Below are 27683 nucleotides of genomic sequence, written 5' to 3'. Positions count from 1 at the left end.
TTCTACTTGCATTTTTACATGCTTTTGAACTGCTTGGTTGGCAGAAGCTGGAACAAGTAATTACGTACAAGTAATAAATTCTTGTTCGTTGTGTGAATGACACTATCTAACCATCTCATCCTTGGCCTTCCCCCTTCTCCTTTTGCTTTCCATCTTTCCCAACATCTTTCTACTCATTAGGTACCCAAAGTTTTGAGTTTCAGCATCAGCTCTTCAGGAACAATGTGGACAAAATAAGATTATCCAGGAACTCCAGCAATTGGAGAGTTTGTTTAATTCCCAGAAACTCAACACCATGTAGTAATAATTGATTTTATGCTGGCCCGACTAGATTTGGAGCGATAGTCACACCACTACCTATGTGTGAAGGAGTTCTAAAGATGTATTTTAGAAAAAAACGAATACAAACATTGGTGAAACAGAGTCGTGTCTTATTTCTCCAGCAGTAATTCCTCAGCTTCACCCCAGGGTATTCTAAAGCTGGCAAAAATCATTTTAACTAAGATTGCAAACTTCCTAGGAAGTCAATTCGCATCATTTATCCTTGAACTTGACCTTTTTCAGCCAATCGTTCCTTTTGTCTTCTGCTCTCTTCTCATTTCTATAAACATAAATGAAAGTCTTTCGTATGAATTGCTGGAGTACAGGGCAGCCTTGGGAAATATTCTTGATAAGTCGCTATCCCAGCAGGATGGGAATACTGCCCTGCCCTGAATTCCATCAGCCACTCCCTGCTAAGAATTTTGAGGAGAAGGAGAAACATTCCGATCATCTCAGTGGGAAGACCAGCCCAGGATACAGCAGAGTCATGCCGAGATATTCCCGATATACTCATCAGCCAGACCTCTCTCTCTCTCTCTCTCTCTCTCCCACGCCTCCTCCTCCTCCTCTGATTCAGCTGCTGGAGGGGCCATGATACAGTGTTTCTCAACCTTGGCGACTTTAAGATCTGTGAACCTCAACTGCCAGAATTCCCCAGCCAGCACAGCTATCTAGTTCAGTCTATATACCTGTGATGGCGAACCTATGGCACTTGTGCCCAAAGTGACATGCAAAGCCATGTCGCCCGGCACGCACGGCCTTGCCTGTTTGCCTTCTGGGTTTCTGGTGAGCATGCGTATGGGGACATTAGCTGTACTTCACGCATGCGGCAGTCCCGAAAACCAGTGGGTGCATGCATGCCGGCCAGCTGATCGTTGGGCATGCATGCGTGCTAGAATCCTCATGCATGACATTTCCACGTGAGCTTTTCGGCACTCGGGGGAAACCGAAAAGTTTTGCCGTCACTGCTGTATACCATTGGAAGCTATTTTGCACAATTCAGGTTTTCCATAATTTTAAGTAACTGCCTCTTAAGGAGGGGTCAAGATTAATAGCCTCCTTCTGCCATTCAAAAAAGTCTTAATCAAGATACTTATTACATGCCATGTTCATCCCAAAGTCTTTTTCCAATTAATAAATGGCTCTCCAAACACAGTTTAATGTACCATGCGCTGAGCAAATAATAATTACCAATAATAAATTGGACTGGATTAACCCAATACATTAGAACGTTATTAAAAAGAGGGAGATTGATACGTACCTATTGCTTTGAAATGAAATAAAGGGAAAATATCATTCTGGCTAGGTTCCTCCCAAAATATTTCAATTGACAAGGTTGCTTTTTGGGAGCACTTAGTTTTTCTGACTCAGGTACTATTCGACAGACCACATTACAAACCACCAGCTACACTTTAACTAAGCAATTCAGAGTGTGCTTTTGGATTGGGTGCATCACACAAACTCCCAAAATTGAGCTAATTGAAAGGTGTTTTTTCAAAAGGCAACTGAACTTTGTGTGTCAGAGTGTGCACAGCTTTAGTACATGAAACAACCCAGGAGCAATAACAGCAAACAGAGGTTTATAATGAATAGTGGTTTTATCTAAAAAAGAATATATACTATACATACACGTTCTATAGGCAGAGGTCAAACAAGCAGCAATTACAGCAGAGAAGAACACAGGGAGGGAGGAAGGGGAGGGGGAGGGGAGGGAGAGGTAGGGGGAGGAGAGGGGGAGGGAGAGGTAGGGGGAGGGAGAGGGAAGGAGGGAGAAGGAGAGGGAAAGAGGGGGGGACCAATCCTAATAGGGCCTCCTCTTATTATACAGGCTCTTAAAGGGATAATAGCCAAAAATCTTGCTGACTCATTCCCATCATTGCATCAGCTGGTCAGCTCTTAAATCACTACCCTGACATTGTGTTTCCTTGAAGACCATGTCATTCAAAAGTCTACATTCCAAGCCAATCTTAATTTCCCACATTTGCGTGGATGGTGGAATCCTTACCTGATATCCAAATTTGGATAACTCAAGAGAAAGTTAAATGCATCTAATTCTTTATCGTTTCAATGAGAATTATTCATGCTGCTCACTTACATAGTTCAGTGTTTTATTTATTTTTCTCCCTCACTTTAGAATTGTTAATTCTTCTCTGATCTTGACATGGCAGGAGGGTGGAAAAAGAGATAAACTTCCCAGAAAATGTTTTGATGGACCTTATAATGAGTGAAGAAAAAGAACGGCTGATAGAAAATGATGTGATTTTATATGTATATCAATCAGGATAGGGAACTTCTGAAGGCTCTCCCTTGGGTTCTGCTGTTGTAGGTAGGTTTGTGAGACCACAGAGGTAGTGACACAAATAAGAACAATCACATGCCACAATTTGTGGGACTCGACACTTTCTCTTTTGGGTCCTAGACTGAAAGGAAAAAGATATCTGCCACTACTTTTGGGACAAAAAAGGCTCACAGATTCCAGTGATAAATATGGTGGTCCTTGAAAAGCTGGAGGAGGAGGGGAGAAGAAGGAGGAGAAGGAGAAAGAGGAGGGGGAGGAGGAGAGGGAGGGGGAGGAGGGGGGAGGAGAGGGAGGAGGGGAAGGGGAAGTAGAAAGGGAGGGGGAGGAGAAGGAGATGGAGAAAAGAAGGAGAAGAGGAAGAGGAAGAAGAAGAAGGAGAAGAGGGAGGAGGGCAAGGGGAGGCAGAGGGGGAGGAGAAGGAGAAGAATGAGGAGGAGGAAGAGGAGGAGGAAGAGGAGGAAGAAGAAAAGGAAAAAGAAGAAGAGGAAGAGGAGGAGGAAGGAGGAGGAGGAGGAGGAGAAGAAGAAGAAGAAGAGAGGAGGAGGAGGAGGAGGAGGAGGAGGAGGAGGAGGAGGAGGAGGTGGAGATTGTCATTGTCAGGGAGAAAGATACTGGAATTCATCCCTCTCTTAACCTTTGAGGCATTAGGATACCAGAAAAGGCCCAACCCCAGGGATACAACAGCCTTACTTACCTCTGTTCATGGAAGACCGAAAAGAAAGATTTATAATGTGAATGTTAAATTGGGCCTTCTAAAAACTTTCCAATTTGGCAGAAGGCGGTGGTGGCCTCAATGCCTGGGTTGGAATGAAGTCCACACAATGTGAGGGATGAAATAAGCTCTGTGCCCACACCCTCTGCACAGGATCCCAACCAGAGCTCAGAGTCACATCAAAGGACATCAGGCAGAGAGTTTTAAATGTTTTAAAGCTTATTCGGTCTTCCTTTTACAGCTAATGGGGCCTTTACATGGGAGATTTCTGACGAAATCTCTTTCCTAAACAATGAAACTGCCTCCCGCCAGGGAACTAAGTGGAAGAGTCAGAGAATGGATCACTCATCCTTTCTAATCTCCTCATTATGGCTTCCTTGTCATCCTAAATTATAGGTCTGTGAAGGTACCTGGCTTAATTGTCTTCTAAGTCACTCTCCTATCTTCCTCTTTGCTAAATGCCACAGTAGAGAAATGAAGGCTAGTATCTCAGTTATTCCTTTGGCATTTGGTAGCATCATCGGCAGGGAATATTTTAATTAATTTGAAAAAAAAGGCCTTAAAACTTTTACCTTGTATATTTACGAGACTGAATTCCTGTAAAATGTATAAAGTTTCCTTTCCTCGCCTCTTCTTCTTCTTTTCTCTCCTCTCCTTCTCCTTTCCTCTCTTCTCCTCCTCTCCTCCCCCCCTCTCCTCTCCTTCTCGTTCTCCTTTCCTCTCCTCCTTCCCTCCATCAATGTAACCTAAACCTCTTCCTATGTGTTTAGCTATTCCTAAATGCTCCTCTCCCTTAGAGTTCATCAAAAGCAATCTTTTAGATTGACAATTCCTTGGGTAGATGCCATGCTGATTTCCTCCCTCTTTCTGATTCTCTTTTCTTTTGGGTCATCCATTCATGCATGGTAGAAATGATACCTCAAGCAGGTATGATGTTTTCCCCATTAGCTCTGGATGTCTTCGATGGTCTTTTCACACCCTCCTGGAAGCTGGAGCTCTTTGGCAAAAGTGCTTAAAACCAGCTGAGTTTGCCCACCATTGTGTTCTCCATCTTCAAAACTCCAACAAAAGTGCTCCCCCCTCTCTCTCACACACACAGACAAACACACTGAAGAAGCTTCTTGCACGAGAAGTGAAACATCTTCAAATAAAAAGCAGAAAGTCTAGTTGCCTCTTGAAAAAGCACCTTTGGGACAACCATGATCAGGATGATGAAGGATCTCCCTAGACTCTTTATTGGTAAATAATAATAATATGTCTTTCTCCTTCTCCCTCTCCCACTCCCTCCCTGTTCCCCACCCTCCCTCCCTCCCTCCCTCTCTCTCTCTCTCTCTCTCTCTTCCTGTCAACTCATTGCCTTATTTTGAACTTCTTTTCTCGAAACGTCTAGCTTGAGAAACTCTGAAAACCTTATCTCTTTCATTCCCTTCTATTTTCCCAGACTGAGCTTATCAGCTCTGGCTAGAGCTTGTGTGTCAGCGAGATCACATGTTAGGCGGGCAGACGGTGCTTAGCTGTCTTATTTGAAGCTTGACTCATTGCCTGCATCAGGATGCAAGCGAATTTTTTTTATTTTTTATTTTTTAAAAAAAGATGCATTTGATTCAGCGGTTCGATTCACTTACCTTCCCTAACGGTTCACAAATGTGAGCGCACACCCTCGTCTGCACATGCCCACCGCCTTCTGTGCATGCACAGTGCTTGCGCATTACATTGGGGTGGGTGGGCGGAGCCTCCTGCAGCCGGCGGTATCGGTTTGCCCGAAATGGAGAGAACCGGCTGAATCCCCCCTCTGATTTTATTTCTCAGTTTCTTTGATCTCCCTTTTCCAATAAAGCTAATCAGATTTCGTCTTATGCATGGAATATAAGGAATTGCACTCCCAAAACAACAACAACAACAACAACCAAACTCCAAGAATATCTAGATGGGGTCTGGAAACCATTAGATTATTTCAGTTCAGTTTAACAATCGGTATAATGAATATGATTATTAGGGATGAAGTGATTGTTCTCACTTCAACCTGAATCATTGCTTCAAATTATTGCCATAATTGATTCGGCAGTAATCATCATGAATATTTGGAAGAGTCCATGTATTCTTGGTTTGTTTTGGTGACTTACTGACTCTTGGTGATGGCCCCGAAGTTTTCATGGAAAGATTTTTAGGAAGGGATTTGCCATAGCTTCCTTCCTAAGACTGTCAGAGGGGGGGGGGGGGGCTGGCCAATGACATCTAGATGGCTTTGTGCCCTATGGTGGAACTAGAACTCACCGTCTCCCAGTTCCTAGATACACCAAACAGATTCTTGCGTATAAACTTGAGCATTAAATCTTAGAACTGATTTTGAGCATTAAATCTTAACATATGGTCTTGATCGGGGCTGTGAAACTCACAACCCATGGGTCAGATTTATCATGCGCCAGCCATGCCCACGCCCAGTTTAGCAAAAGGGGGGGGGGGGAAAGTGGCGATACATCACCTGACTCCACCATGACTCCACCATGACGACGTGAGTTTGACACCCCTGGTCTTCATCCTTTGCACCTGACATTCATTTAAACAAAAACTTAGTACTAAATTGGCTTCAGATAAGGGTCAACGGTATTCCAGAGGAGTTGGATTTGGACTGTTTGTATCAACGTTAACAAATCTAAGCTAATGACGTGTTTAACTCCACCCTCCAGCACAGCCTGTTTTTCTCCTACAGTGGATATGTATATCACACCAGTTAATAATAAAGTTAAATGATTGGAAAAAGTACTTTCCCAAATCCTGCTGCATCATTTCGTATGGTGGGACAGTCCACCTCACTTTCTTTCACTTTTTATAAGCCAAATTTAAAGCTTGAAGGCCTTCCTAGAATTTTCCTGCCCGATTTCCCCACACATTAATCGTTCCACATGCACCCAATGCTACATAGAGTGATATAAGATAAGTGGAATAAAAAGAGGGATGTCCTTCTCCATCAAAGCATATGTTCCAGTGAATATTCAAATCTAATTTCTTCTGAAGCTTTTTTTTTTAATTAAAAAAAAAATAAGCCTCTATGGATTCGGATCCCCACTACTATTTTAGAGGCCTTTATTTAAATCAGATAGGGCTTTAAGGTTAAAAGGTAAAATGAAGTCCAATTAATTTGCCCCGTTTATTATGCACTCCAAAACTCCATACATTTAATTGGAAGTAAAACCAATTAATTTGGTATCCACAAGGGTGTATAAGTTTATAGCTTCGCCTGCATAATATATGAACAATTTCCTCTGTGATTCAGAAACTTATCTCCTGCAAATAGTTTGGTCATTTTGTTAACACCATAGTTTTGTTCAACTGCCGAAATGAAAAATTCTTTTATCGTATCACCGTGCGCTCAACTAATTTATGCACATCATCCGCAGCATTTGATTTATGTTTGTTTCCGTCTTACCTTTAAAGAACCAGATTTTTCTTTTCTGCCGACAATCAATACCTCCGCTGTATCTTCTGCACAGGCTGACTGTGCCCGGATGACTAAAGCTCTCTCAGCATCTGATAAATTTCTCAGTGCAACTAAATCTCCATTGGGTTCCACCTTGAAGTCTGGGCTGGAAACTTCAAAGTTCAATTTGTGATTTTCTTGACAGTCATCAAATACCACTAAGGAAGGAGAGAGAAAGAGAGAAAGAAAGAAACAAAGTCAGAATTGTCCATGAAATATCATGCCATTGATAGTTAGTTGGCTCATGTTAGAGGCCTTATTTGGAATATTGCTGGTTCAATGCTTTCAATTTTAATCATTGTAAACAGTACTATAACAACGAACCACAAGGAAGGGAGGGGGGGAGGGAGGAAGGAAGGATGGAAGGAAGGAAAGAGGTGCTGAAGGGAAAAGAAGGGAGTAGGGAACGAAGAAAGGAAGGGGGAGGCAGGTACAGAAGGTGGGATCGAGGAAGGAAGGAAGGAGGGAAAAGCTGAAAAGAAAAGAAGGAAGGAAGGAAGAAAGGAAGGAAGGGGAAAAGGGAGGCAGGCAGGGATGGAGGGATGGACAGATGGAGAGAGGGAGAAAGGGAGGAAGGAAGGGAGGGAGGGAGGAAGGGAGGGAGGAAGGAAGGGAGGGAGGAAAGAAGTTAGGAAGGAAGGAACGAGAAGCTGAAGGGAAAAGAAGGGAAGAGGGAAGGAAGAAAGAAAGGTGAAAAGGAAGGCAGGAAGGGAGGAAGGCAGGGAGGGAGGGAGGGAGGAGACACTGAAGGGAAAAGAAAGGAGGGAAGGTAGAAAGGAAGGGAAAAGATGAGGGAAGGAGGCAGGGATGGATGGATGGATAGACAGAGAGAGGGAGAGAGGGAGGGAGGGAGGAAAGAAGGAAGGAAGAAAGGAAGGAAGGAAGGGTGCCAGCAGCTATCCAAACGACTCATACTATACAGAATGCTAAATTGTAAATCACAGTTTACAAACCATAATGGTTGGTCTCACACTAACATATAATCCTATATTCAATACGATTTTCTTTGTATCTAACCTGATTCTGCATATCCATCATAATCTTGTTTTTAAACTCTATAACCTTTTATCGTTTAGCAGCAATGTCACAAAACATGTTTCAATGTCCTTGGGTGATTCAAAAAGAAAGGCTAGATGGTTAGGTTCACACATTATTACATCCACTCCAGAACAAAAAGCGGCGCTTTAATGGCTTTATACAATCTATGCACCTTAAGTGCTTCAGAGCTATTGTGCACCTGATCAAGACCAAATAAAAGGCATCTTCCAGCAGGCTACAGATTGAAATTTATTCACCAAAACATTAATGGAAACTAGATTAAACATACTTGAATTATAGCAACTACTGTGGGAGTAGTTACTCCAGGTTTATAAGGTGAGAAACAGCAGGCTTGAACAAAATGTTTTCAGTAAATAATTATGGAATAATTGGTTTGGGGCCTGGCCTGGCCATCTAAAATCCTTAAGGCTAACAAAAGCAGTTTGGGATAATAATTTTGCTTCATATTAAAGAACCAATTCTGTTACTTTGATGGAAATTACTGTAGGATGATTGGTTTCACAATCGAAGCGCCTCCCTAAATATATGAATTTCCACACTTCAGCAGTGTGATAATTGTTATTGTGCAGGCTACTGTAATTACGTTCAGCAAGGGCTTTTCTTTATGGAAAGCAGAGCGCATCTACAGCTTCGAGAACCTCCCTAATGGGCGGTTGAGTTTTCAGCACACAGAGATACAGAACCATGACCTGGAGGCCTGAGAATCTGCAAAGACTTTTTTTATCGGTAGATAATAATCTGTCTGTCTGTCTGTCTGTCTGTCTGTCTGTCTGTCTGTCTGTCTGTCTGTCTGTCTGTCTGTCTCTCTCTCACACACACACACACACTGAAGAAGCTTCTTGCATGAGAAGTGAAACATCTTCAAAGAAAAACCAGAAAGTCTAGTTGCCTCTTGAAAAAGCACCTTTGGGACAACCACGGCCTGGAGGATGGAGAATCTCCATAGATGATGCCATTCAGCAATTTTAGGCTGAATTGATCCATCTTTCGAATGAGCAACATCATACTCCATCGTGAAATTCATTAATCCAAGCGTATTTCTCATTTTCTTGCCTGCTAGGAGTTTTGGACTTTAATTGTCTTCCTTCTGAGACAGCCCAAGATGTCCCAGGACATTTGCATCTTTCAAGGCCCTTGAGAAGAGTGTATGGATTCAGGTGGGCAGGGGAGTATGGTTCTTAGTGTCTTAAGCACGCAAGATGGCACTTGACTTATGATGTTGGCACAGAAATCTCATCCTTGGTGCTCTCTGAACTTGGTTTTTTTTTCCTGCAGATGTTTTATTACCAAACTAGATGACATCATCAGTACTAGAAGAGAGTGGGGTTTGCAAATTACATTTTTATGTATTTATACTTCATATTTCTTAACGGCACATTCCCTTTTAGCACTGATGGTGTTACTTAGCTTGGTAATGAAATGCCTGCAAGAAAACAACCAAGCTCAGAGAACCGCAAGAGTCTCACATGTTCAACTCTGAGCTACAAATCTTTTCTTCAATCAGTCAATCTCATACTGTTAGAGAAATGTTACAGCTTTTAAGGCAATACCAACGAAAACTGAGGAAGAAGAGAGAGAATGTAATTCAAGAGAAGGTGATCAGATTTTTGCCCCCCCCCCCACTAAAATACAATAAAAATGATTTGATTGAAACTGGACACATATCTCTACTTCTGAACTTTTGGATGCTGACACTGATGGAACCTTTAATGGTCAGGTTCTTTAAAGGTAGTTAAGGAGATCCATTCATTAATATGGAGTACATAAGGTAAAGGTTCCCCTCGCACATATGTGCTAGTCGTTCCCGACTCTAGGGGGCGTTGCTCATCTCTGTTTCAAAGCCAAAGAGCCAGTGCTATCCGAAGACATCTCTGTGGTCTTGTTGCCAGCATGACTAAACCCCGAAGGCACATGGAAAGCTGTTACCTTCCACCAATGGTGGTTCCTATTTTTCTATTTGCATTTTTACATGCTTTCCAACTGCCAGGTTGGCAGAAGCTGGGACAAGTAACGGGAGCTCACTCCGTTACATGGTGCTAGGGATTTGAACTGCCAAACTGCCAACCATTCTGATTGACAAGCTCAGCATCTTAGCCACTGAGCCACCCTATGGAGTACATGAGCCACAGTATAATGGGGTTCTTTATTGCAATACTGTTTTTCCTTGCTGAAAATTCAGTTCACACGCAGTTATCCCCCAGCTGTAGCCAGATCCTAAAAATAGAACTAAATTGGATCCGAAAGTTTTAGTTCTGTGCAAGCAAACTCTTCGTTTATTGACATCTATATGGTTCTTCGGAATGTCGTTTCTGCCAAGTGAACATCTTTATTGTGTTGAATATGCCGTATGGTGTAGAACAAGATCCAAAATGTACGATGGAAAGCATGGGGACTGTGCCAAATATTTCCTAATGGGAAAAAGAAAAACCCAAGCAACCTATATTTTATAAAAGCCTGCTGCTTAACTCCTACTTTGTTAGCATAAGACCTGGTGCCAGGTCCTCCAGTGAACTTCTGAGGTAAATACAATGCTTATCTGCCAGCAAATTATTTATGTGCTATTGATTTATTTACTCATTCTTGGAACTCTGATTCAACTTCATGGAAAGTCCAACCCATGGAACTACGTTTAAATGACACAACAATTGTTAAAAATCCAACACAACTTGATTCTGTTAACATGTCTATGGAGACTCTCAGTCATTCAGATCATCGTTGTCCCAAAAGTGCTTTCTCAACTGGACTTCCTTTGTTTTTTCCTTGAAGACGTTTGGCTTCTCATCCAAGAAGCTTCTTCAATTCTGAAGAAGCTTCTTGGATGAGAAGCCAAACGTCTTCAGGGGAAAAAACAAAGTCCAGTTGTCTTTATTTTATTTATTTATTTATTTCTTAGATTTTTAGACCGCCCCTCTCCCAAAAAGAGACTCGGGGCGGTGTACAGTCAATACAAATAAAACCAGTCATAATAATAAAATACATTTAAGATACATTTGGAGGGGGAGATAGGCTGTACTAAGAAATAAATCTATTCATCCTAAAAACATCACTATTAAAACCCCAAACCCAATTAAAATGAATAAATCCCCGGGAGGTAAAACTAAGAAAGTGCCAGGCCAGCTGATTGAAATAGGTGAGTCTTTAACTTTTGCCGGAAGGAACGGAGGTCGGTGGTAGTTCGAATATCCGGGGGGAGGTCGTTCCAGAGGGTTGGGCCCATCACAGAGAAGGATCTACTCCTAGGTGTCGCCCGCTGGCATTGTCTAGCAGACGGCACCAGGAGGAGCCCCTTTTTTTTAGAAAAAGTTCTTTTGGGACATTCCGTTAGCATGAAATCTAGACACACAGTGGGGCTGTGGATCCCATCTCATGGAAGTGAAGTAAATATAAATGGTTTTCTGTAAGCCATGATGAAAAACTACCCAACTTTTGCTCTGAAACACAAAGTAGAGAACCAACATTATCCGACATTGAGAAATGACACTATTTTCTAAAGCAAAATTGTTTCCTTTCATTGGGAGAATATTTACCGTATTAAAAAAAATGTGCAATTACCTAATATTGGGTTTTGGCAGGGTTTTTTTTAGCAAGATAAGAACAAACACTTGGTTATCCTCCAAACTTCACACGTCTGTGATGCAAATTTCTAGTTAAAAAATGAGTTCCATGGTGGTATTAGAGGAACTGATCAGAAAAACATACAATACGAAACCCACCATGCGTTATATTAAGAAAATTGCTTGCAAATATAAACAAGACGGCATAAAAATGAATGTTATTAGAAAATGCATATTAAAGGGTGCAGTTGAAAAAGACTGTGAGAAACCATTATCCATCTTGTTGAACCATCTCCAACTCTATTGTTTTAAGATCACTTTTTGTGATGCCAAGAAAGACTTGATTTAATTCCAAGGATCTCTCTGGGATTAAATAGGAAGAATCGATTGGTTGTTAAAATTTAAGGGCGAATTCCACTCCCTGAGGAGTAACCACTTTGCAACCAAGGCAGAAAAATGGGACATCTTTATTTCTCTCAAAATGGTCTCCACAAATGGAGATCACAACAAATTCCTTCAGAAGAAAGATGGCGCCACTTGAAGAGTTGGATTAAGGTGTCTTAAAATGGTGGCATTTTTCCTCAGACTCATGGAAAATCTGAAAGAAAGATGGTGCCTTAATAACAGCAGAGGGCATTAAATCCATGTGAGGTCCAAATCATTTCTTCCACATCTTTTGTGATGCGTGCACAATCCTGACATGCTGGTCGGGACTTCGCAATCAAATCCTGCACACTTTTTATATGTGTCACACTCTGAATACCTCAAACTCTTCCACAGTTTTGATTATGTGGCCTTGGCCACCATCTTGAATTTTCACAGATATTCTCGCAATTTTCATTCCTTTGTTTGCTTGTTTGCTTTTATTTTAGTAACATTTCTCCTTATTCTTATTTGTTTCTGCTGCTTCCCTCCTGTCTCCACATCATCTTGTCCCACATTCTGTGAAAAATCCTAAATCTTTTTTTTCCAGGTATTTGTATTGCCAGAGAAGGTGTGGACGAGGGGCTACTGCTACCTATGAGGAGAAGAGATGTAAAAGAAATTTGCAACATCCCTCATAATGTCATGATTCATTGCTACAATAGGACGCCGCAGATGGCAAAAAAAAAGGAATGGAATATATTGATTTTTTTCAGCCGCAAGGGTTTGTAGCAGTTCATGAACATTTGGGAAGTCTGAGGAAAAAATATCAATCAGAAGGAAATTTTGAAAGGTTGCCTTGAAAAGAAGGAAGCTGGGAGAACAGTGTGCTTTCATAATTGTAGAACTAGGATCTTTTCAGTGGTTTTTCTGTTCTGCTTGGATGCTTCAAGTTGGAACTGGATTCAAGAAAAGGTATCTTTGAAAAATCTTGAAGCTTACAGTAAAATGGAAAATGATGTTTTGACAGATGCCGTGTCAAGCTTCTTAAAGCTTTATAGATCTCTACAATTCAGACAGTAAGCTTCCACAACTCAGCTAAGTAGCTCTGTTTGTACAGGACATGAAACTGGTTATGGTGAACCCATGCTAGATATTTTCATTTTTCACATGTTGCATGAACCCAACCTATTTAAAGGAAAAAGGTAAAGTTTCCCCTCGCACACATGTGCTCGTCGCTCCCGACTCTAGGGGGCGGTGCTCATCTCCATTTCAAAGCCGAAGAGCCAGCGTTGTCCGAAGATGTCTCCATGGTCATGTGGCTGGCATGACAAAAGACTGAAGGTGCATGGAATGCTGTTCCCTTCCCACCAAAGGTGGTTCCTATTTTTCTACTTGCATTTTTACATGCTTTCCAACTGCTAAGTTGGCAGAAGCTGGGACAAGGAACGGGAACTCACTCTGTTATCTGGCACTAGGGATTCGAACCACCGAACTGCCAATCTTTCTGATCGACAAGCTCAGTGTCTTAGCCCCGAGCCACCGCGTCCTTATTTAAAGGTAGTCCTTGACTTATGGCCACAAATAGGATCAAAATTCTCATTTTGCTAATCAAGGGTAAGCAATTCGCGCCTGGTTTAACAATCTGTGTTGCCACATTGTTAAGCGAATCTCTGCAGTTGTTAAGTGAATCACATGGTTGTTAAGCAAATCCAGCATCTGCCGTTGACTTTGCTTGTTTGGCATCTAGCTGAGAAGGATATGAATTACGATCACATAACCTTGGGATGTTGCAACCATCATAAATACTGGTTACCAAGCGCCCAAATTTTGGGCGTTATTTTACTGGTTGTCTTTGCGAATGCAGCCCTTGTAAGCAATTTAAAACTCACTTACCCCACACAAAAATTATACCGCCATAAAGTGGTGCCTCCTGCAATTCAGAGTCAAATCTCAAAACGGCACAGACAAGTTCGTGAGATGCCGAGTACCTCAATTTCCTTGAAAAGCCACTTCTCGCTGTCTCCTTTTTCCAACCCACAAAAGCCATCAATGCAAGAATCGTTCTTTTAAAAAAAACAAAACAAAACACAACGCACAAATCTACGGGAAGGCTATTTATTTCACGTTTCTCCGAGAAAACATCGCCCCAAATAAAAGACTTTGTCAATTCCCACCTGCTACCCGATACCGATGTATTATTTCCAAAATACTTGTTTGTTCTGCTGGTAAAACATGATTCATCATTTACGTAGCATGGGGAAAGCACCCAATGTGAGTAAGGCTCTGAAGCGGGGTCTATAATATCTCTGTCCCGCTTCGCCTCGGAAGGAGGGGAGAAATAGAGATATTTAAAGGACTGTGGATAGCAGATATGTTTCCCTGAAAATAAACTGGATTGAATTTCCATGAAAATTCGGTTTTTAATCTATGCTCAAGATCACCCTTCTGCCAAGGCACATACTGTGTCACTTTGGAAGCATTAAGTAGCTGCTTGGATCATCCTTTTTTCTATTTAACACACGTTCACAACTGTCATTTTCTTACACAAGTACTTCCCCTGCATAGGAAGGTATTAAGCCATTCCTACCTTGGATGTTTTGCTTGTAAAATATCTCCCATCTCTGAAAGGATAACAGATTAACAGATTTGGAAGGGGCCTTGTAGGTCATCTAGTCCAACCCCCTGCCCAAGCAGGAGACCCTCCGCCATCTATATAGAATCAAGATCATGTGAAGTGTTAATACCACTAAGGCCTTGATAAGGCCACATATGGAATACTGCATCCAGTTTTGGTTGCCACGGTATAAAAAAGATGTTGAGACTCTAGAAAGAGTGCAGAGAAGAGCAACAAAGAAGATTGGGGACTGGAGACTAAAACATAGGAAGAACGGTTGCAGGAACTGAGTATGTCTAGTTTAATGAAAAGAAGGACTAAGTGAGACATAATAGCAGTGTTCCGATATATCAGGGGCTGCCACAAAGAAGAGGGAGTCAAACTATTCTCCAAAGTACCTGAGGAAGCACAAGAAGCTATGGGTGGAAACTAATCAAGGAGAGAAGCAACTTAGAACAGAGGAGAAATTTTCTGACAGTTAGAACAATTAATCAGTGGAACAGCTTGCCTCCAGAAGCTGTAAATGCTCCAACACTAGAAGCTTTTAAGAAGATGTTGGATAGCCATTTGTCTGAAGTGGTGTAGGCTTTCCTGCCTAAGCAGGGGATTGGACTAGAAGACCTCCAAGGTTCCTTCCAACTCTGTTATTCTTTTCTTTTCTTTTTTAGTCTAGTCTAGTCCAGTCCAGTCCAGTCTATCTCTGACAGATGGCAGTCCAATCTCTTCTTGAAAGCCTCTAGTGATGAAGCTCCCACAACTTCTGAAGGCAACGTCTGTTCCATCGACTGATTATTCTCACTGCAGAAAATTCCGTTTCCATCCGTTATTCCTTGTCTGGCCTTCAGGTGCTTTGGAAAATAGCTTGATCCCCCTCCTCTCTGTGGCAGCCCCTCAAATACTGGAAGACTGCTCTTATGTCTCCCCTGGTCCTTCTCTTCACAAGACTAGCACGATGGAGCATATGGGAACAAAACCTGGCTCCGTTCCTACTTTCTGCTTAAAATTATGCTTCTTAGATGGACTGATATTATTTTTGAGAACATTCAGGGGCTTAATTGTTGGCCTTTTTTCACCCCTTCTGCATTGTAGCTATTTTGTGGTGACTCTATGTTAATAGCTACTAAAAGGCATAACTTTTGTTCAAATATCAACTCCTACCCTAGGATCAGAGATCCAACAGCTGAGAACAATGCCATTTAAGACGTGCCATGTAATCTTTCTGTTCAGAGTCACTCCCGACACATTTTCTATTCTCATCAAACATGGCCTTTGATAGTCCCTGACAAAGACATGGGTTTTAGGGTTGCCTTTTTTTTTTTTTTGCATTTCTAACAAAAGTTCCACTGAGGGGGCAAGGAAGAGTTGTCAGTCACAAACACCGAAAAGGGAATAATGGAAATGAGTCCATGTATACCCAACACAAAGACACACAGAGGCATGCAAGCACATCACCAGCTCTATTGGCTAATAAAGCTATTAAAAGGAATTAAAGGAAATGTTTCATAAAATATGGGATCCTTCTTTCTCTCTTTTCTCTTTCAACCTCCAAAAAAGTTTCCTTCCCTTCCCTTCCCTTTCCTTCCCTTCCCTTCCCTTCCTTGATCTTACATCTTCTAACACCAACCTCATGGAGATATGGAGATCAATAGTCAATAGCTTCATAGAAAATTTAGTTCTTTCAACTTCTTTCTCATTTAAAGAAGGTCTTTTAACCCTGAAGATACTTTGAGGGACACGGTGGCTCAGTGGCTCAGAAAAGTCAGCAGTTCAGTGGTTCGAATCCTTAGCACCGCGTAACTGAGTGAGCTCTCGTTACTTGCCCCAACTTCTGCCAACCTAGCAGTTCGAAAGCACGTAAAAAATACAAGTAGAAAAATAGGAACCATCTTTGGTGGGAAGGGAACAGGGTTCTGTGCGCCTTCAGTGTTTAGTCATGCAGGCCACATGACCACGGAGACGTCTTTGGACAGAGCTGCCTCTTTGGCTTTCAAACGGAGATGAGCACCGCCCCCTAGAGTCAGGAACGACTAGCACATATGTGCGAGGAGAACTTTCACCTTTACCCTCAAAGGTGAAAGTAAGTCTGCCTGTCCTCCTCTAAAAGTTACTTCTTGACCTCACCAATGGAGAAGACTTTACCCATCTTCCACCAACATTTTAGACCAGAGAGCTATTTGAATAATATTGTCTTTCTTTGGCATTAAAACCATCTTAATGATGATTATCCCTCAGGTAGTTTTAAAAGATAAGATATTAATTAGACTTGGCTTGTCGTCGCTCATGCTTATAAACCTTTTGTAAAGCATGAATAACAAGAACTCCCTCTCCCTTACCATCTTCATCAACTCTTGCCATTTCTCCAAATGTTAGCGAGTGACAGTGTGTCTCTACATGCTGTCACATTTCTCATTTGGGTGGCATTTCGCTTCTGGCTAAATATACATGATCGTAGTATCCACTTAATAAATATTGACTTACAGGGAGAATTAGTTGTTGTGGAGGGAGGGGGAGAAGACATGCATGATAGATTCATATTTGTGATCTCAAAACAAGTCATGACTTTGCCCTCTGACCCCCTGAAGGAATGCTTGCTAATGAAATGACTTGAATGGAAAGAACTGTCAACGAAACGGTTATTAGAAGACAGTTTTACCCTCAGCAAATGTGTAATAACTTGATATTTACGAGTACCATCAAGGTGTCTCCATTCATCATCATCATCATCATCATCATCATCATCATCATCATCATCTCCTCCTCCTCCTCAATCCAGAATTATATTTTAAAGAAGCAGTAGGGTAGTTTAAAGAAGGCACTCTAAACTTGCTAATTTAAAGAGACATGGTAACAAGGCCAGCCAGTGAATAGGCATAGCAACTAAGTCAGCCGATGGGAGCTTAAACAGATCTGAGTCTGTGCTGAGAATCAAAACTGAAACTACTCTGTCTTCTCTGAACTCTGAAATGAAACTAACTGTTCTCTCCCACTTGTGTCCTGCTTGTAACTTCTACCCCACTGAAAGAATCTACTATTGGTATTGTACATTCATTCATCTGTTATTATGCATATGAACAAGTTAATGAATCCATCCGAATCAGTTTTCTGTGGGTGCTTCCTGCAATTGGATTTTCTGCAGCAAACTCTGACACTTCAGAATGTTCCCTAGATATTTCTTAACGATTCTCTAATTTTTACATGTTAGTCAGTCATGGTATCCTCGCCCGAATCAGGGCAAACTGGCAGAATACCAGCTTTGATGTTAGTCTTAAAATGATTAAAATATTTCTCTTACAATCAATATCATTTCCATATTGTTTCTTATTTTATTTTACTCCCACCCCACCCTGGTTACATCATCAAAATGTAGACAGTTGGGGACTGACCCACATGCATGAATGTTGCAGTGTGCTGGGATTATGGAATCCCCTCTTGCGACATTCTGACCAGCAAGATCAATGGGTACAGCAGATTCCCTTAAACACTGCAAGGAAGGTCAAAAAATAGGGCCAAACTCCCTTAGTGAATTTTGGGCTCAATTATGGTCATAAGTCGAAGCCTGCCTGCATTCACAGGAACGCCATCCAAAGGATGGGCTAACAAGAGGTATTAGCCAAAAATAAATAAAGGAGAAGCAGATATCTGTCTTCTTTCCAATGAGTTCAAGGAGGGAAAGCATGGTGGGAAGCAATCGGTGTGAAAGTTTTCTTTGCCCATTTAATTTGACAAACATTGTAAAAAAAGCAGCGTGTAGCTAAGAGTCCTCTTTCTTCAGCATCTGGAACTCTGGAGTCAACATAGCTTCTGGCCATGCAGTGGCCGTTTAACTATTGGGACATAAAAGCTGCCAATTGACCTCTGTTGTGTCTAAAAGCTTAGCTGAATTGGTCCAAATAGCATCACTCTCTCTGCATGGCCAATTGTATGCCTCTAGGAAAATCATGAGGAGGGAAGGCATGATTAAAAGAGCCTGTCTTGTTAAAGTTCTCCAGGTGAGGATATGTATGTAGCTGATGTTTATCACTTTACAAAGCCTTGGTGTAGCCACACCTGGAATACTGCATCCAGTTTTGGTCACCACAATAGTAAAAAAAAGATGTTGAGAGTGCAGAAAAGAGCAACGATGATGATCAAGGGGTTGGAGACCTAAGATATATACAGCAATAGCAATAGCACTTAGACTTATATACTGCTTCACAGTTCTTTACAGCCCTCTCTAAGCAGTTTACAAAGTCAGCATATTGACCCCCAAATTTGGGTCCTCATTTTACCCACCTCGGAAGGATGGAAGGCTGAGTCAACCTTGAGCAGAGTTGGAAGGGATCTTAAGAGGTCTTCTAGTCCAACACGCTACTCAGGCAGGAAAGCCTATACAATTTCAAACAAATGGTTGCCCAATATGCTCTTAAAACTTCCAGTAATCTACACAAATGTGGGATATGCTCTTTGGTTTAGATCAGGGGAGAAATTCAGCAGGTTCTGACAGGTTCTGGAGAACCAGTAACTGAAATTTTGAGTAGTTTGGAGAACTGGCAAATGCAACTTCTGGCTGGCCCCAGAGTGGGTGGGAATGGGGATTTTGCAGCATCCTTCCCCTGCCATGCCCATCAAGCCACGCCCACAGAACTGATAGTATTGAATTTCACCACTGGTTTAGATTCTATTACAATAGGTTTCAAATTGTGCCACGCTTGCTTCAACCAGCTAATATTTCTTGTTAAGAGCAGAAAAGGAAAGCAACAAGCAGTTTATCATTTTCTGCATACTGCTCTGTGGCCAATTTCAATTTGTGTTTAAGTAAACCAGATATAGCATCCTGCTGGCCCAGACTCAATTAGCCTGTCACCTATACAGCAGCAGGCATACTGCACTAATATAGACTAATATAGACTGCAGGACTTGACTAGATCGTCTCATACAATTATATTACAAGAAGCCCATGTTGGTGACATTGCCAGTTGAACGGTCATTAACAGGGTCAAATTAACATGTATTTGTGCCTGTAGCTAAAGGGTTAGTGTCATGTCAACTAAGCTATCTAGACCCTTCATTTTCCCCCCATCTGGCATATTCCAACTTCCACATCATGAGGTCAGCCACATTTTCATTCCTACAACTAAGTGCCAGCAACCAGAGCAAGTCATGAATAGCTAAACGTTTTTGCAACTTTATTGCTTATCACCTATATTACAAGAATCTCACCAGGCTGTTTGACTTCTTGTGGGAGCAACCAGAGAACGCTTCTTCATGGATCTTGGGGGAGATGCCGCTTGCAGCTGCACAAGTACTCCAATGTAGGTCCTCTCTTCACCCTCTCCTTGTAGCCTAGCTGGAATCTTCCCAACACTTTGCTCAATGTAGGTGAAAGATAAAGAGATACAGCAAGATCCCCACCCACCACAGAATCTCCGTTTAGAGACTCAATACCCAGAACAATATCTCTGTCATGGAGCTACAACCTTTCTTCATTTTGATTTATGGCAGTGTTACTCACAAGTCCACTCTGGTTTTATTCTGCCTACTCTTTTTAACTTGCCAACCCCCCAAAAATTTAAAAAATAAACCACAGTTTAATAGTCTTGCTTGCAATTGCACCCTTTTCTACAGAGGAATTATTGAGTCGGTCATCTGCACCTCCATAATTTTCTGGTTTGGCTCTGCAACCCAACAAGACAGACACAGACTTCAGAGGATAATTAGAACTGCAGAAAAAACAATTACTGCCAACCTGCCCTCCATTGAGGACATGTATACTGCATGAGTCAAAAAGAGGGCCATGAAAATATCTACAGACCCCTCGCATCCTGGATGAAAACTGTTTCAACTTCTGCCCTCAAAACGATGCTTATAGGGCACTGCACACCAAGACAACTAGACACAAGTGTAGTTTTTCCCTGAATGCCATCACTCTGCTAAATAAATAATTCCCTCAACACTGTCAAACTATTCACTAAGGCTGCATTACTATTACTATTAGTCTTCTCATCATTCCTAGCACCCATCTCCTCCCACTTATGACTGCAGGACTGTAGCTTTGTTGCTTATATCCTTACGATTGATATTGATATTGTTTCCTGATTGCTTATTTGTACCCTATGACTATCATTAAGTGTTGTACCTTATGATTCTTGATGAATGTATCTTGTCTTTTTATGTACACTGAGAGCATCTGCACCAAAGACAAATTCCTTGTGTGTCCAACCACACTTGGACAAGAAAGAATTTTGTTCTGTTCTATTCTATTCTATTCTATTCTATTCTATTCTATTCTATTCTATTCTGTTCTATTCAATTCACAAACCTTGTCCTCCATTGCAAGAATCTCTTTTCATCAACTTGATGCCAGCATCATGCAGAACATAAAACAGCTTCCAGTTAGTACAATTGCTTCTTGCATATTAAAAGCACACCTCATTCCCGAAAGACACCTCGGGGAAGTAGAGGTTTGCTAAACATTACCTCTCTTGTAACTCTCACAGCTTTTCCCCAAGCATTTTTTAAAAAAGAAATTAATTATGTATAACTCAACATTACACTAAGCATCGAACGTTTTCCATTAAAGCTGCATGTATTTCATTTTAAATTGGACATTGCAAAGTGATCCTTTCCTCTAACAAGCCTTCCTTAAATACAAGGCAATTTCCCCAGAATTTATAGAACTGATATCCCAAATATTCTGTTCTTTCCCCAGCCGTTTTACTAACTCACCCTCAATGCATTTGTTAGTAAACAGCAGGCCTGAGTGAATAATTCATAATCATTCCACTAGTTAATTTAGATTTTGCTTTTCATCAATTAATAAGATCACTGTTAATTTATGTTGCCCACCCATCCCCTTTCCAAAGGGGCATCACTTCTCCTTCAATTATTCATAAATGCCTGGCAATATTTTATTTCCGTTCAACAGCTGTGGGAAGGTTTTCGGAATTATTCATGGTACATATTTTGCTTGATCAGTTCTCTTGGTTATAAGAGCCCCAGATCAAAGGTGTTTGAAACTACATTCCTGGCCATCACTCAGAAAGAAGAAAAATGAAGTAGAAATTCCTGGCTAGTTCTCACCAAGTGTCCCAAGCTCATAATCTTTGTGTGTGTGTGCACTATATAGAGCAGGGATCTCCAACCTTGGCAACTTTAAGCCTGATGGACTTCAACTCCCAGAATTCCCCAGCCAGCTGTTGCCAAGGTTGGAGACCTTTGATATAGAGTGGCCTTGGAAAAACATATGCCATCAATCGAACTATTGTTGCAGATGCCCTAAGTATAATTATTATTATAGATGCTGGTAAGAATGAATTGGGAAACATAATTTCTAATGTTGGACTTTCCCCCTTACCAAAGGCATCCCCCTTGTGGACTACTGTGAAGCCATTACCATAGCAACTCCACTGCACTTTACAGTAGAAGACATTTTACGGCAGTACAGTAGAAGCCATTTGAAGGCACAACAGGTTGTATCTTAACAGAACACACACCCCGAGAAGTGTTAGGGGTGTCTTACCCCCACAATATTTTTCTCCAGAGATTAAGTCATCTGTGTACCAAGTTTGGTTGAAATTGCTCGAGGCGTTCCAGAGTTATGCTGGAATATACACACACAGATATGGGGGATGCTCTTTGGTAAAATGTAAACGTTTGTGGAATCAGGAATTGATAGCAATCTTTACTCAGGGAGTATCTCATTTTCGCTCATGAGTTTTGATATATGATAAAAGATCCTGCACTATATCCAAATAGTCTTTGGGTCTCTTCCTTTGGCCCTACTCAACTGGTATCTAGCAAGATTTGTTCTCCGTCTCCAAACTTGAATAATTGATGGGGCTTGTTCCACTATCTGGAATTCACTGTGGTTATTTTGAAGCAATACAAAGTTTGTACCATGGGCAAACTTCAAGTCATTTGTCCAGGCCTTTTGCCTTTTAAGGAGGAAAAAGAAGGAATCGTGTTACAGCTTCAGGGCTACATGCTTTTTAAACCACTCAGCTAGCATAGCTTGGAAACCTTCATACACAGGTCATAGATGTAGAGATTTGAAATATGGAGTCTGCTGATATTAATAGTTTTCTGTACCAGTTGACCAGTCTTCTTGTAGCTCTCTCCTTTTGACCGCAAAATGCAAGCAAATCCCATCTAATATCTCAACAGTTCTCCTGAACCCTGTTTTAATTCCTGCTCTATTATCTTCTTTTGTTAAGACTCTTGAGAATTACATAGTTCAGGAAGGCTGGGAAAGTCCACGAAACTGTCAGAATAAGAAACAAAAAGGCATAGCTGGGATTTTTGTTCCGAAAATCAGGCCAAGGGCAGTTAGACAGTGCTCTCATCCAGAGTTATTCTGCTTTTCAGTTTCTTCTGGAGAACAAGAAGTACCATATTTTTTGGAAGTATGCTCCAAAGTATAAGATTAACCTAACTTTTGGGGAGGAAAACAAGAAAATAAATCTGCCTCCTCTGCCTCCCACAATTTGCCTCCTGGCAGCAAATAGCCAGTTTCAGTTTCAGCACAGCCTGGTTAGCACAAGAAGCTGATTGTTGGATCTGCCTCCTGAGGATCAGCTGTTTCAGGCTGCAGGCAGCTGTTTCAATGCAGCCTATTGCCATCTCCACACGCCCCAATTTCGGCTTCCACATCCTGTTTTCAGCCTCCACATGCCCCATTTTCAACCTCTGTGCGCCCCATTTTCCGCCCGATCCAGGGATTGGAATAGGTGGAAAATGGGGTGTGCGGAGGCTGAAAACAAGTAGTGCAGAGGCCAAAAACAGGATGCAAAGGCCAAAAATGGGGCACACAGAGGCGGCAATAGGCAATGGCAATCCCTGCAGCCTGAAACAGCTGATGGGAGGCCGATCCAACTGACAATCAGCTGCTTGTGCTAATCAGGCTGTGCTGAAGCTGAAACTGAAACAGGCTATTTGTTGTTTGCTGGAAGGAGGCAAATTGCTGGGAGGCAGAGGCCAAAGGGTGGGAGCCGGAAGGTGGGCGGGGCTACGTTCAGTGTATAAGACACACCCATATTTTCACCCTCTTTTACGGGAGGAGGAGTGCATCTTATTTTCTGAAAAATACAGTAACTCTTTTTTTTCTGGGTGCAGAATGATTTGTGGCAATTAATGTGCTCTTTATTGAATGTTAAAGGAAGCAGCATAGAAAAGACAACTACTTTTAAGGTTCTTTTGTTTGCCCTTCCAGCCATGCATCTCTGCTTATTTGCCTCTAATGTGTTCCAAACGATATACCTAACTAGACAGGCAAGGAATCCTCTCGGCTTTATTATTTGCATAACTTTCAGTTGCCAACCTGGTGATTCTCCACAGAAAAGGAAACCACAAAAGAGAAAGATAATGATGCTATTTAGTTAGATGCCTATTATTGCATCCTTAGCTAAATAGTCTTTACAGCTTTGCTCCATTATGGCAATAGCCTCCACTGCGTCTCTCAATTGTTACTCTCCACAGATCTTTCTACACTTAAAAGCACTCTTCTCTTCTGTGTAAAATAAACTGTTTTCTTATCCATTTTTTTGTGTGCTTCACTGCGACCCTTTTAAGCTTTTCCCATAGATTTAGGCAAACACTTGAAGTCTTTGGTACCTATCAGGAACAGAGCATCCACCAGTTACTTCTGTATCCTCCATTCTGCATCCTTAGTTTTATAGTTGGAATTGTTAATCAGTGCAGAAATAATGGGATTTAAGTGCTTTTAAAAAAATAATAACTTTGATTAAGAATGTTGATTACAATAGTAAAAACGAATACAAGTAGTCTTTGACATATGAGCAGTGGAACTGCAAAAAAAGCTGTGCTACTAGGAACATCGTATATTTTAAGAAGGTACTTGGTTGATACCTGGCAGCAACCCGTATCAATCATTAGCACCACTCAATGGTATTTGTGATGCATTTTTGGACACTCACTTGACTGAGTTTTATGTTTAATGAAAAAAGTATAAGAATAATAAAAATAAAAACCAAGATCCAAGCTCACCCTTGTATTTGGGTGACTCTAGAACAAACTCTTCCCATGGAAAAACAAGTGTACACAACCTTCCACCCTGGTGGATTTATTGCTACCGTGCAAAATCCGACACATTTTCCAAAGAGGAGGATGTTTTATACAAGCTATGCCCTCGGGTGAGGGTTGTGCTAATTCTGCCTCTTGTCCCAATAGAAATCCAGCTGTTTGCCCACTCGGGCAGACCCGGGAAGTTCTACTTTGGCAGCAATTTAGTAAGTGCTTCCGTTTTTGTTTTGCTTTGCTTTTTTTATTTTTAACACAGCATACAGAGAGGAGAGCCACCTCTCTGAACTTTTTATTGACTACAAAATAGCCGAATAGCTTTTGAGTAATAGCGGCCATTAGGAGGGAGAATAGGAAATAAAATAAACTTTTATTGCTTTGAGTAAAAGCTCAGAGTTCTGACTGTGCTCAATCTGAACTCTTTTGAAAGCCAATGAACGATGCGGGCCTGACCTTCCTCTGTGCCATTTTTCTAAGAAGCAGCTTTTAAATTGATCCTTGTAAGCCCATGTTTCTTCTCTCTCTTTTTTTTTCTCCACTCAGGCACAATTTAGAAGGCTTGAAACAAACCTTCCACCTTGCCTGAACTTCTGAGCTTGGGTGCCTGCTAGAAAGACGCATGTTTTAACACACACAAAAAACAGAAAGAAAGAAAGAAAGAGAAAGGACTTTGGCCCAGTCTCAGACACAGGGGGCACACGGAGGATTTCCAGAGAAAAAAGTTTAGCAGCTCATTACATTCTGCCTACAGCAATTATCCCATAAAAGAGATTGCCAGTAGCAAAGTGTACAAAATGTCAGGGTGTTCTCGCACAGAAGGGGGGAAAGTGGTATCAATCAGCCACAAATGATTGGCCAACTACTACACAACAGCTCTATCCTGCTTTACCTACCCTCTCCTCCTTCTCCGAGAGTGAGGGCCTTAGTTTTAGGGCGCATGCTTTGACTTTTAAGAGCGCTGATCAAGGGGAGATGCTGTGGAACACAAAGAAGGAAGTTGAGGAGCATGGAAACGTAACTTTCCTGTTCGATTCTTAGGGAGAGAGAAGCTGCTTATTAGCTTCAGAAGATGAAGGGCATGGAGAGAAATCTTTGAATCACTTTTCAAAGGAAACTATAAACAGATCAGCCTCCGTTCAGGGTGCGTTTCGTCAATAAGACGTTAACCCCGCTATCTTTATGAATAGACCTAGTTTTTTTTTTTAAAAAAAAACGCAGATGCTTGTTCTGAATTGTAAAACCTGCCTTGGTTAAGTAGACAAGGAGATGGATGGATGGATGGATGGATGGAAGGAAGGAAGGAAGGTGAAAGTAAGGGAAAGGAAAGGGAAGGAAAGGAAAGGGAAAGAGGAAGGAAGGAAGGAAGGAAGGAAGGAAGGAAGGAAGGAAGGAAGGGGAGGGGAGGGGAGGAGAGGGGAAGGGAAAGGAAGGAAAGGGAAATGGAATGGAAGGGAAGGGAAAGGATGGGGGAGGGAGAAAGGGAGGGGAAAGAAAAGGAAAAAGGGAAGGGAGAGATGGGGGAGGGAGGGAGGGAGGAAGGAAGGGAAGGAAGGGGAGGGAGGGAAAGGAAAGGGAAAGAAAGGGAAGGGAAGAGAATGGAAAGTATGGGAGGGAGGGAGGGAGGGGAAAGGAAAGGGAGGGAAGGAGGGAGGAAGATCCAGTAGTCTGTTCTCAAAGTGGCCAACAAAGAAGCCCACTAGCCTTCTAGGAATTGGCCTTCAGAGACAGTTCCCAATGCCATCAAGACTAAGAGCCATCGATCCCCCTAGTAGCATTATGCATTGTTCCAACCCTTATAGGAAGCCAGTCAACCTGGCGACGAGCACTACATCTGCTGATAATAAAGGCAAAGGAAAGAAGCTTGCAACGTACATAATGTGGTGGGGGGGGGAGAAAAATAGAAATCAATCTTGATCAGAGACGAAAAGTGGGCAGGGCTTCCAACCCACTTTAAAACTACATTATAGCATGAGGCAATGCAAAAGAGGAGCCTTTAGCCACCATCCATTCTGTGACGCAATGGGGAATTTCGATCTCTGATGTCACCACCGACAGCTACTTCTTAGCATCCACCTCCTAGCTATCACTTGTGTCGAGGGCTTTAACCTCAATCGTGCCTGACAGACAAGCATGCAGGGATAATAAACTAGAAACTGTGAACAGAAACAGCGAGATTAAATCAAAGGCTGCCCTTGAGAACTGGGAGCCCCTATGCAAGAGAGCCAAAGGCTTCTAACAAAGGGATTTGGGCTGGCAAGGAGAAGAACTGATGGGTGGATGTAGGAGCTTTTGACCTGTGACCGGGTCTTCCTTACAAGTTCTTGAAAGTTTGCTTTCCCTCAGGCAGAAGCCTTTAAGTACTGCATTCTCAGGGTCTTTTATCCATTCCTTTGGATGTTTTTGAGTTTACCTTCTTCTTCCTTTCCCATCTGAAATCGCAGGTCTTTCTTGTCCTCAGAGTTCAAGGCCTCATTGTACTTCAGGAGAATAACTCGGCGAGGGAAGGAAGGCAGAAAGAAGATGTCTTGAAATTGCCAGCTGAGCTCCATTGTCCAGCAGGTATTTGAAGGTGGCTCTTCTTAGTTTTCGTACAATTGTCCTACTGCTATTGGTCTATTCCTCCGCCTCTTCCTTAATTCTGTTAACTCAGGTCGTCCTCAACTTACAGCCACAATTGAGACTGGAATCTTTGCTGGTGGAGCAAAGAAGTTATTTACTAAGACGTTATGTAGTTGCTTCGCTCAATGACTGCAATGCCGGCACTTCGGATGGTGATTGTTAAGTGATCTTCTGAGTTGAGGGGTCCCTTAGTGTTCTCTAAGCTTGCTTGTTTTCATGCAGACATTTCATTACCCTAACTAGGTAGCATCATCGGTGCCGGTGTTGCTGATCATCAGTACTAACACTGATGATGTTACCTATTTGGATAATGAAATTTGGACATTTTCATTTGGATAATGAATGCTCGGGGAAAGCTTCCGGAGCCTGGGGAGGGCGAAAACACCCTCCCACTGCCCGCCGTGTTGCAGGGTGCCTGATCCACCATGGACACTCCCACCCAGCAACCGGGCAGAGAACTGGTTGCTAATATTTTTCAATCCCATCCCTGGATGTTCCAACTTCGTTATTCTGTTATTCTGTTATTCATTTCTGGGGGTGAGTGGGGGGGTGGCTACAAATACCCCATGCTGCAAACACTCCATGCTTGTCCTTTTTCAGCCGGCCTCCAGAAACCAAAGGGACTCCTCTCCCCAGGAAGCAGCGGC

At 42.0% G+C, this 27683-nt stretch overlaps 1 protein-coding gene across 2 annotated transcripts in view; it reads right to left on the bottom strand.

Moving 5' to 3' along the window:
- CDH13 (cadherin 13) overlaps positions 1-27683 on the bottom strand; it is a 405453-nt gene that overhangs the window by 218395 nt on the left and 159375 nt on the right. For both annotated transcript variants that reach the window (XM_081963468.1, XM_081963469.1), the window contains one exon: positions 6760-6968. In XM_081963468.1, coding sequence (XP_081819594.1) covers positions 6760-6968 — 209 coding nt within the window. The remainder of the gene's footprint in view (positions 1-6759; positions 6969-27683) is intronic.

Source organism: Natrix helvetica (genome assembly GCF_964273705.1).
Source record: "Natrix helvetica genome assembly, chromosome: 10".
Taxonomy (NCBI): Eukaryota; Metazoa; Chordata; class Lepidosauria; order Squamata; family Natricidae; genus Natrix; species Natrix helvetica.
This window is presented reverse-complemented; position numbering and strand designations above follow the sequence as displayed.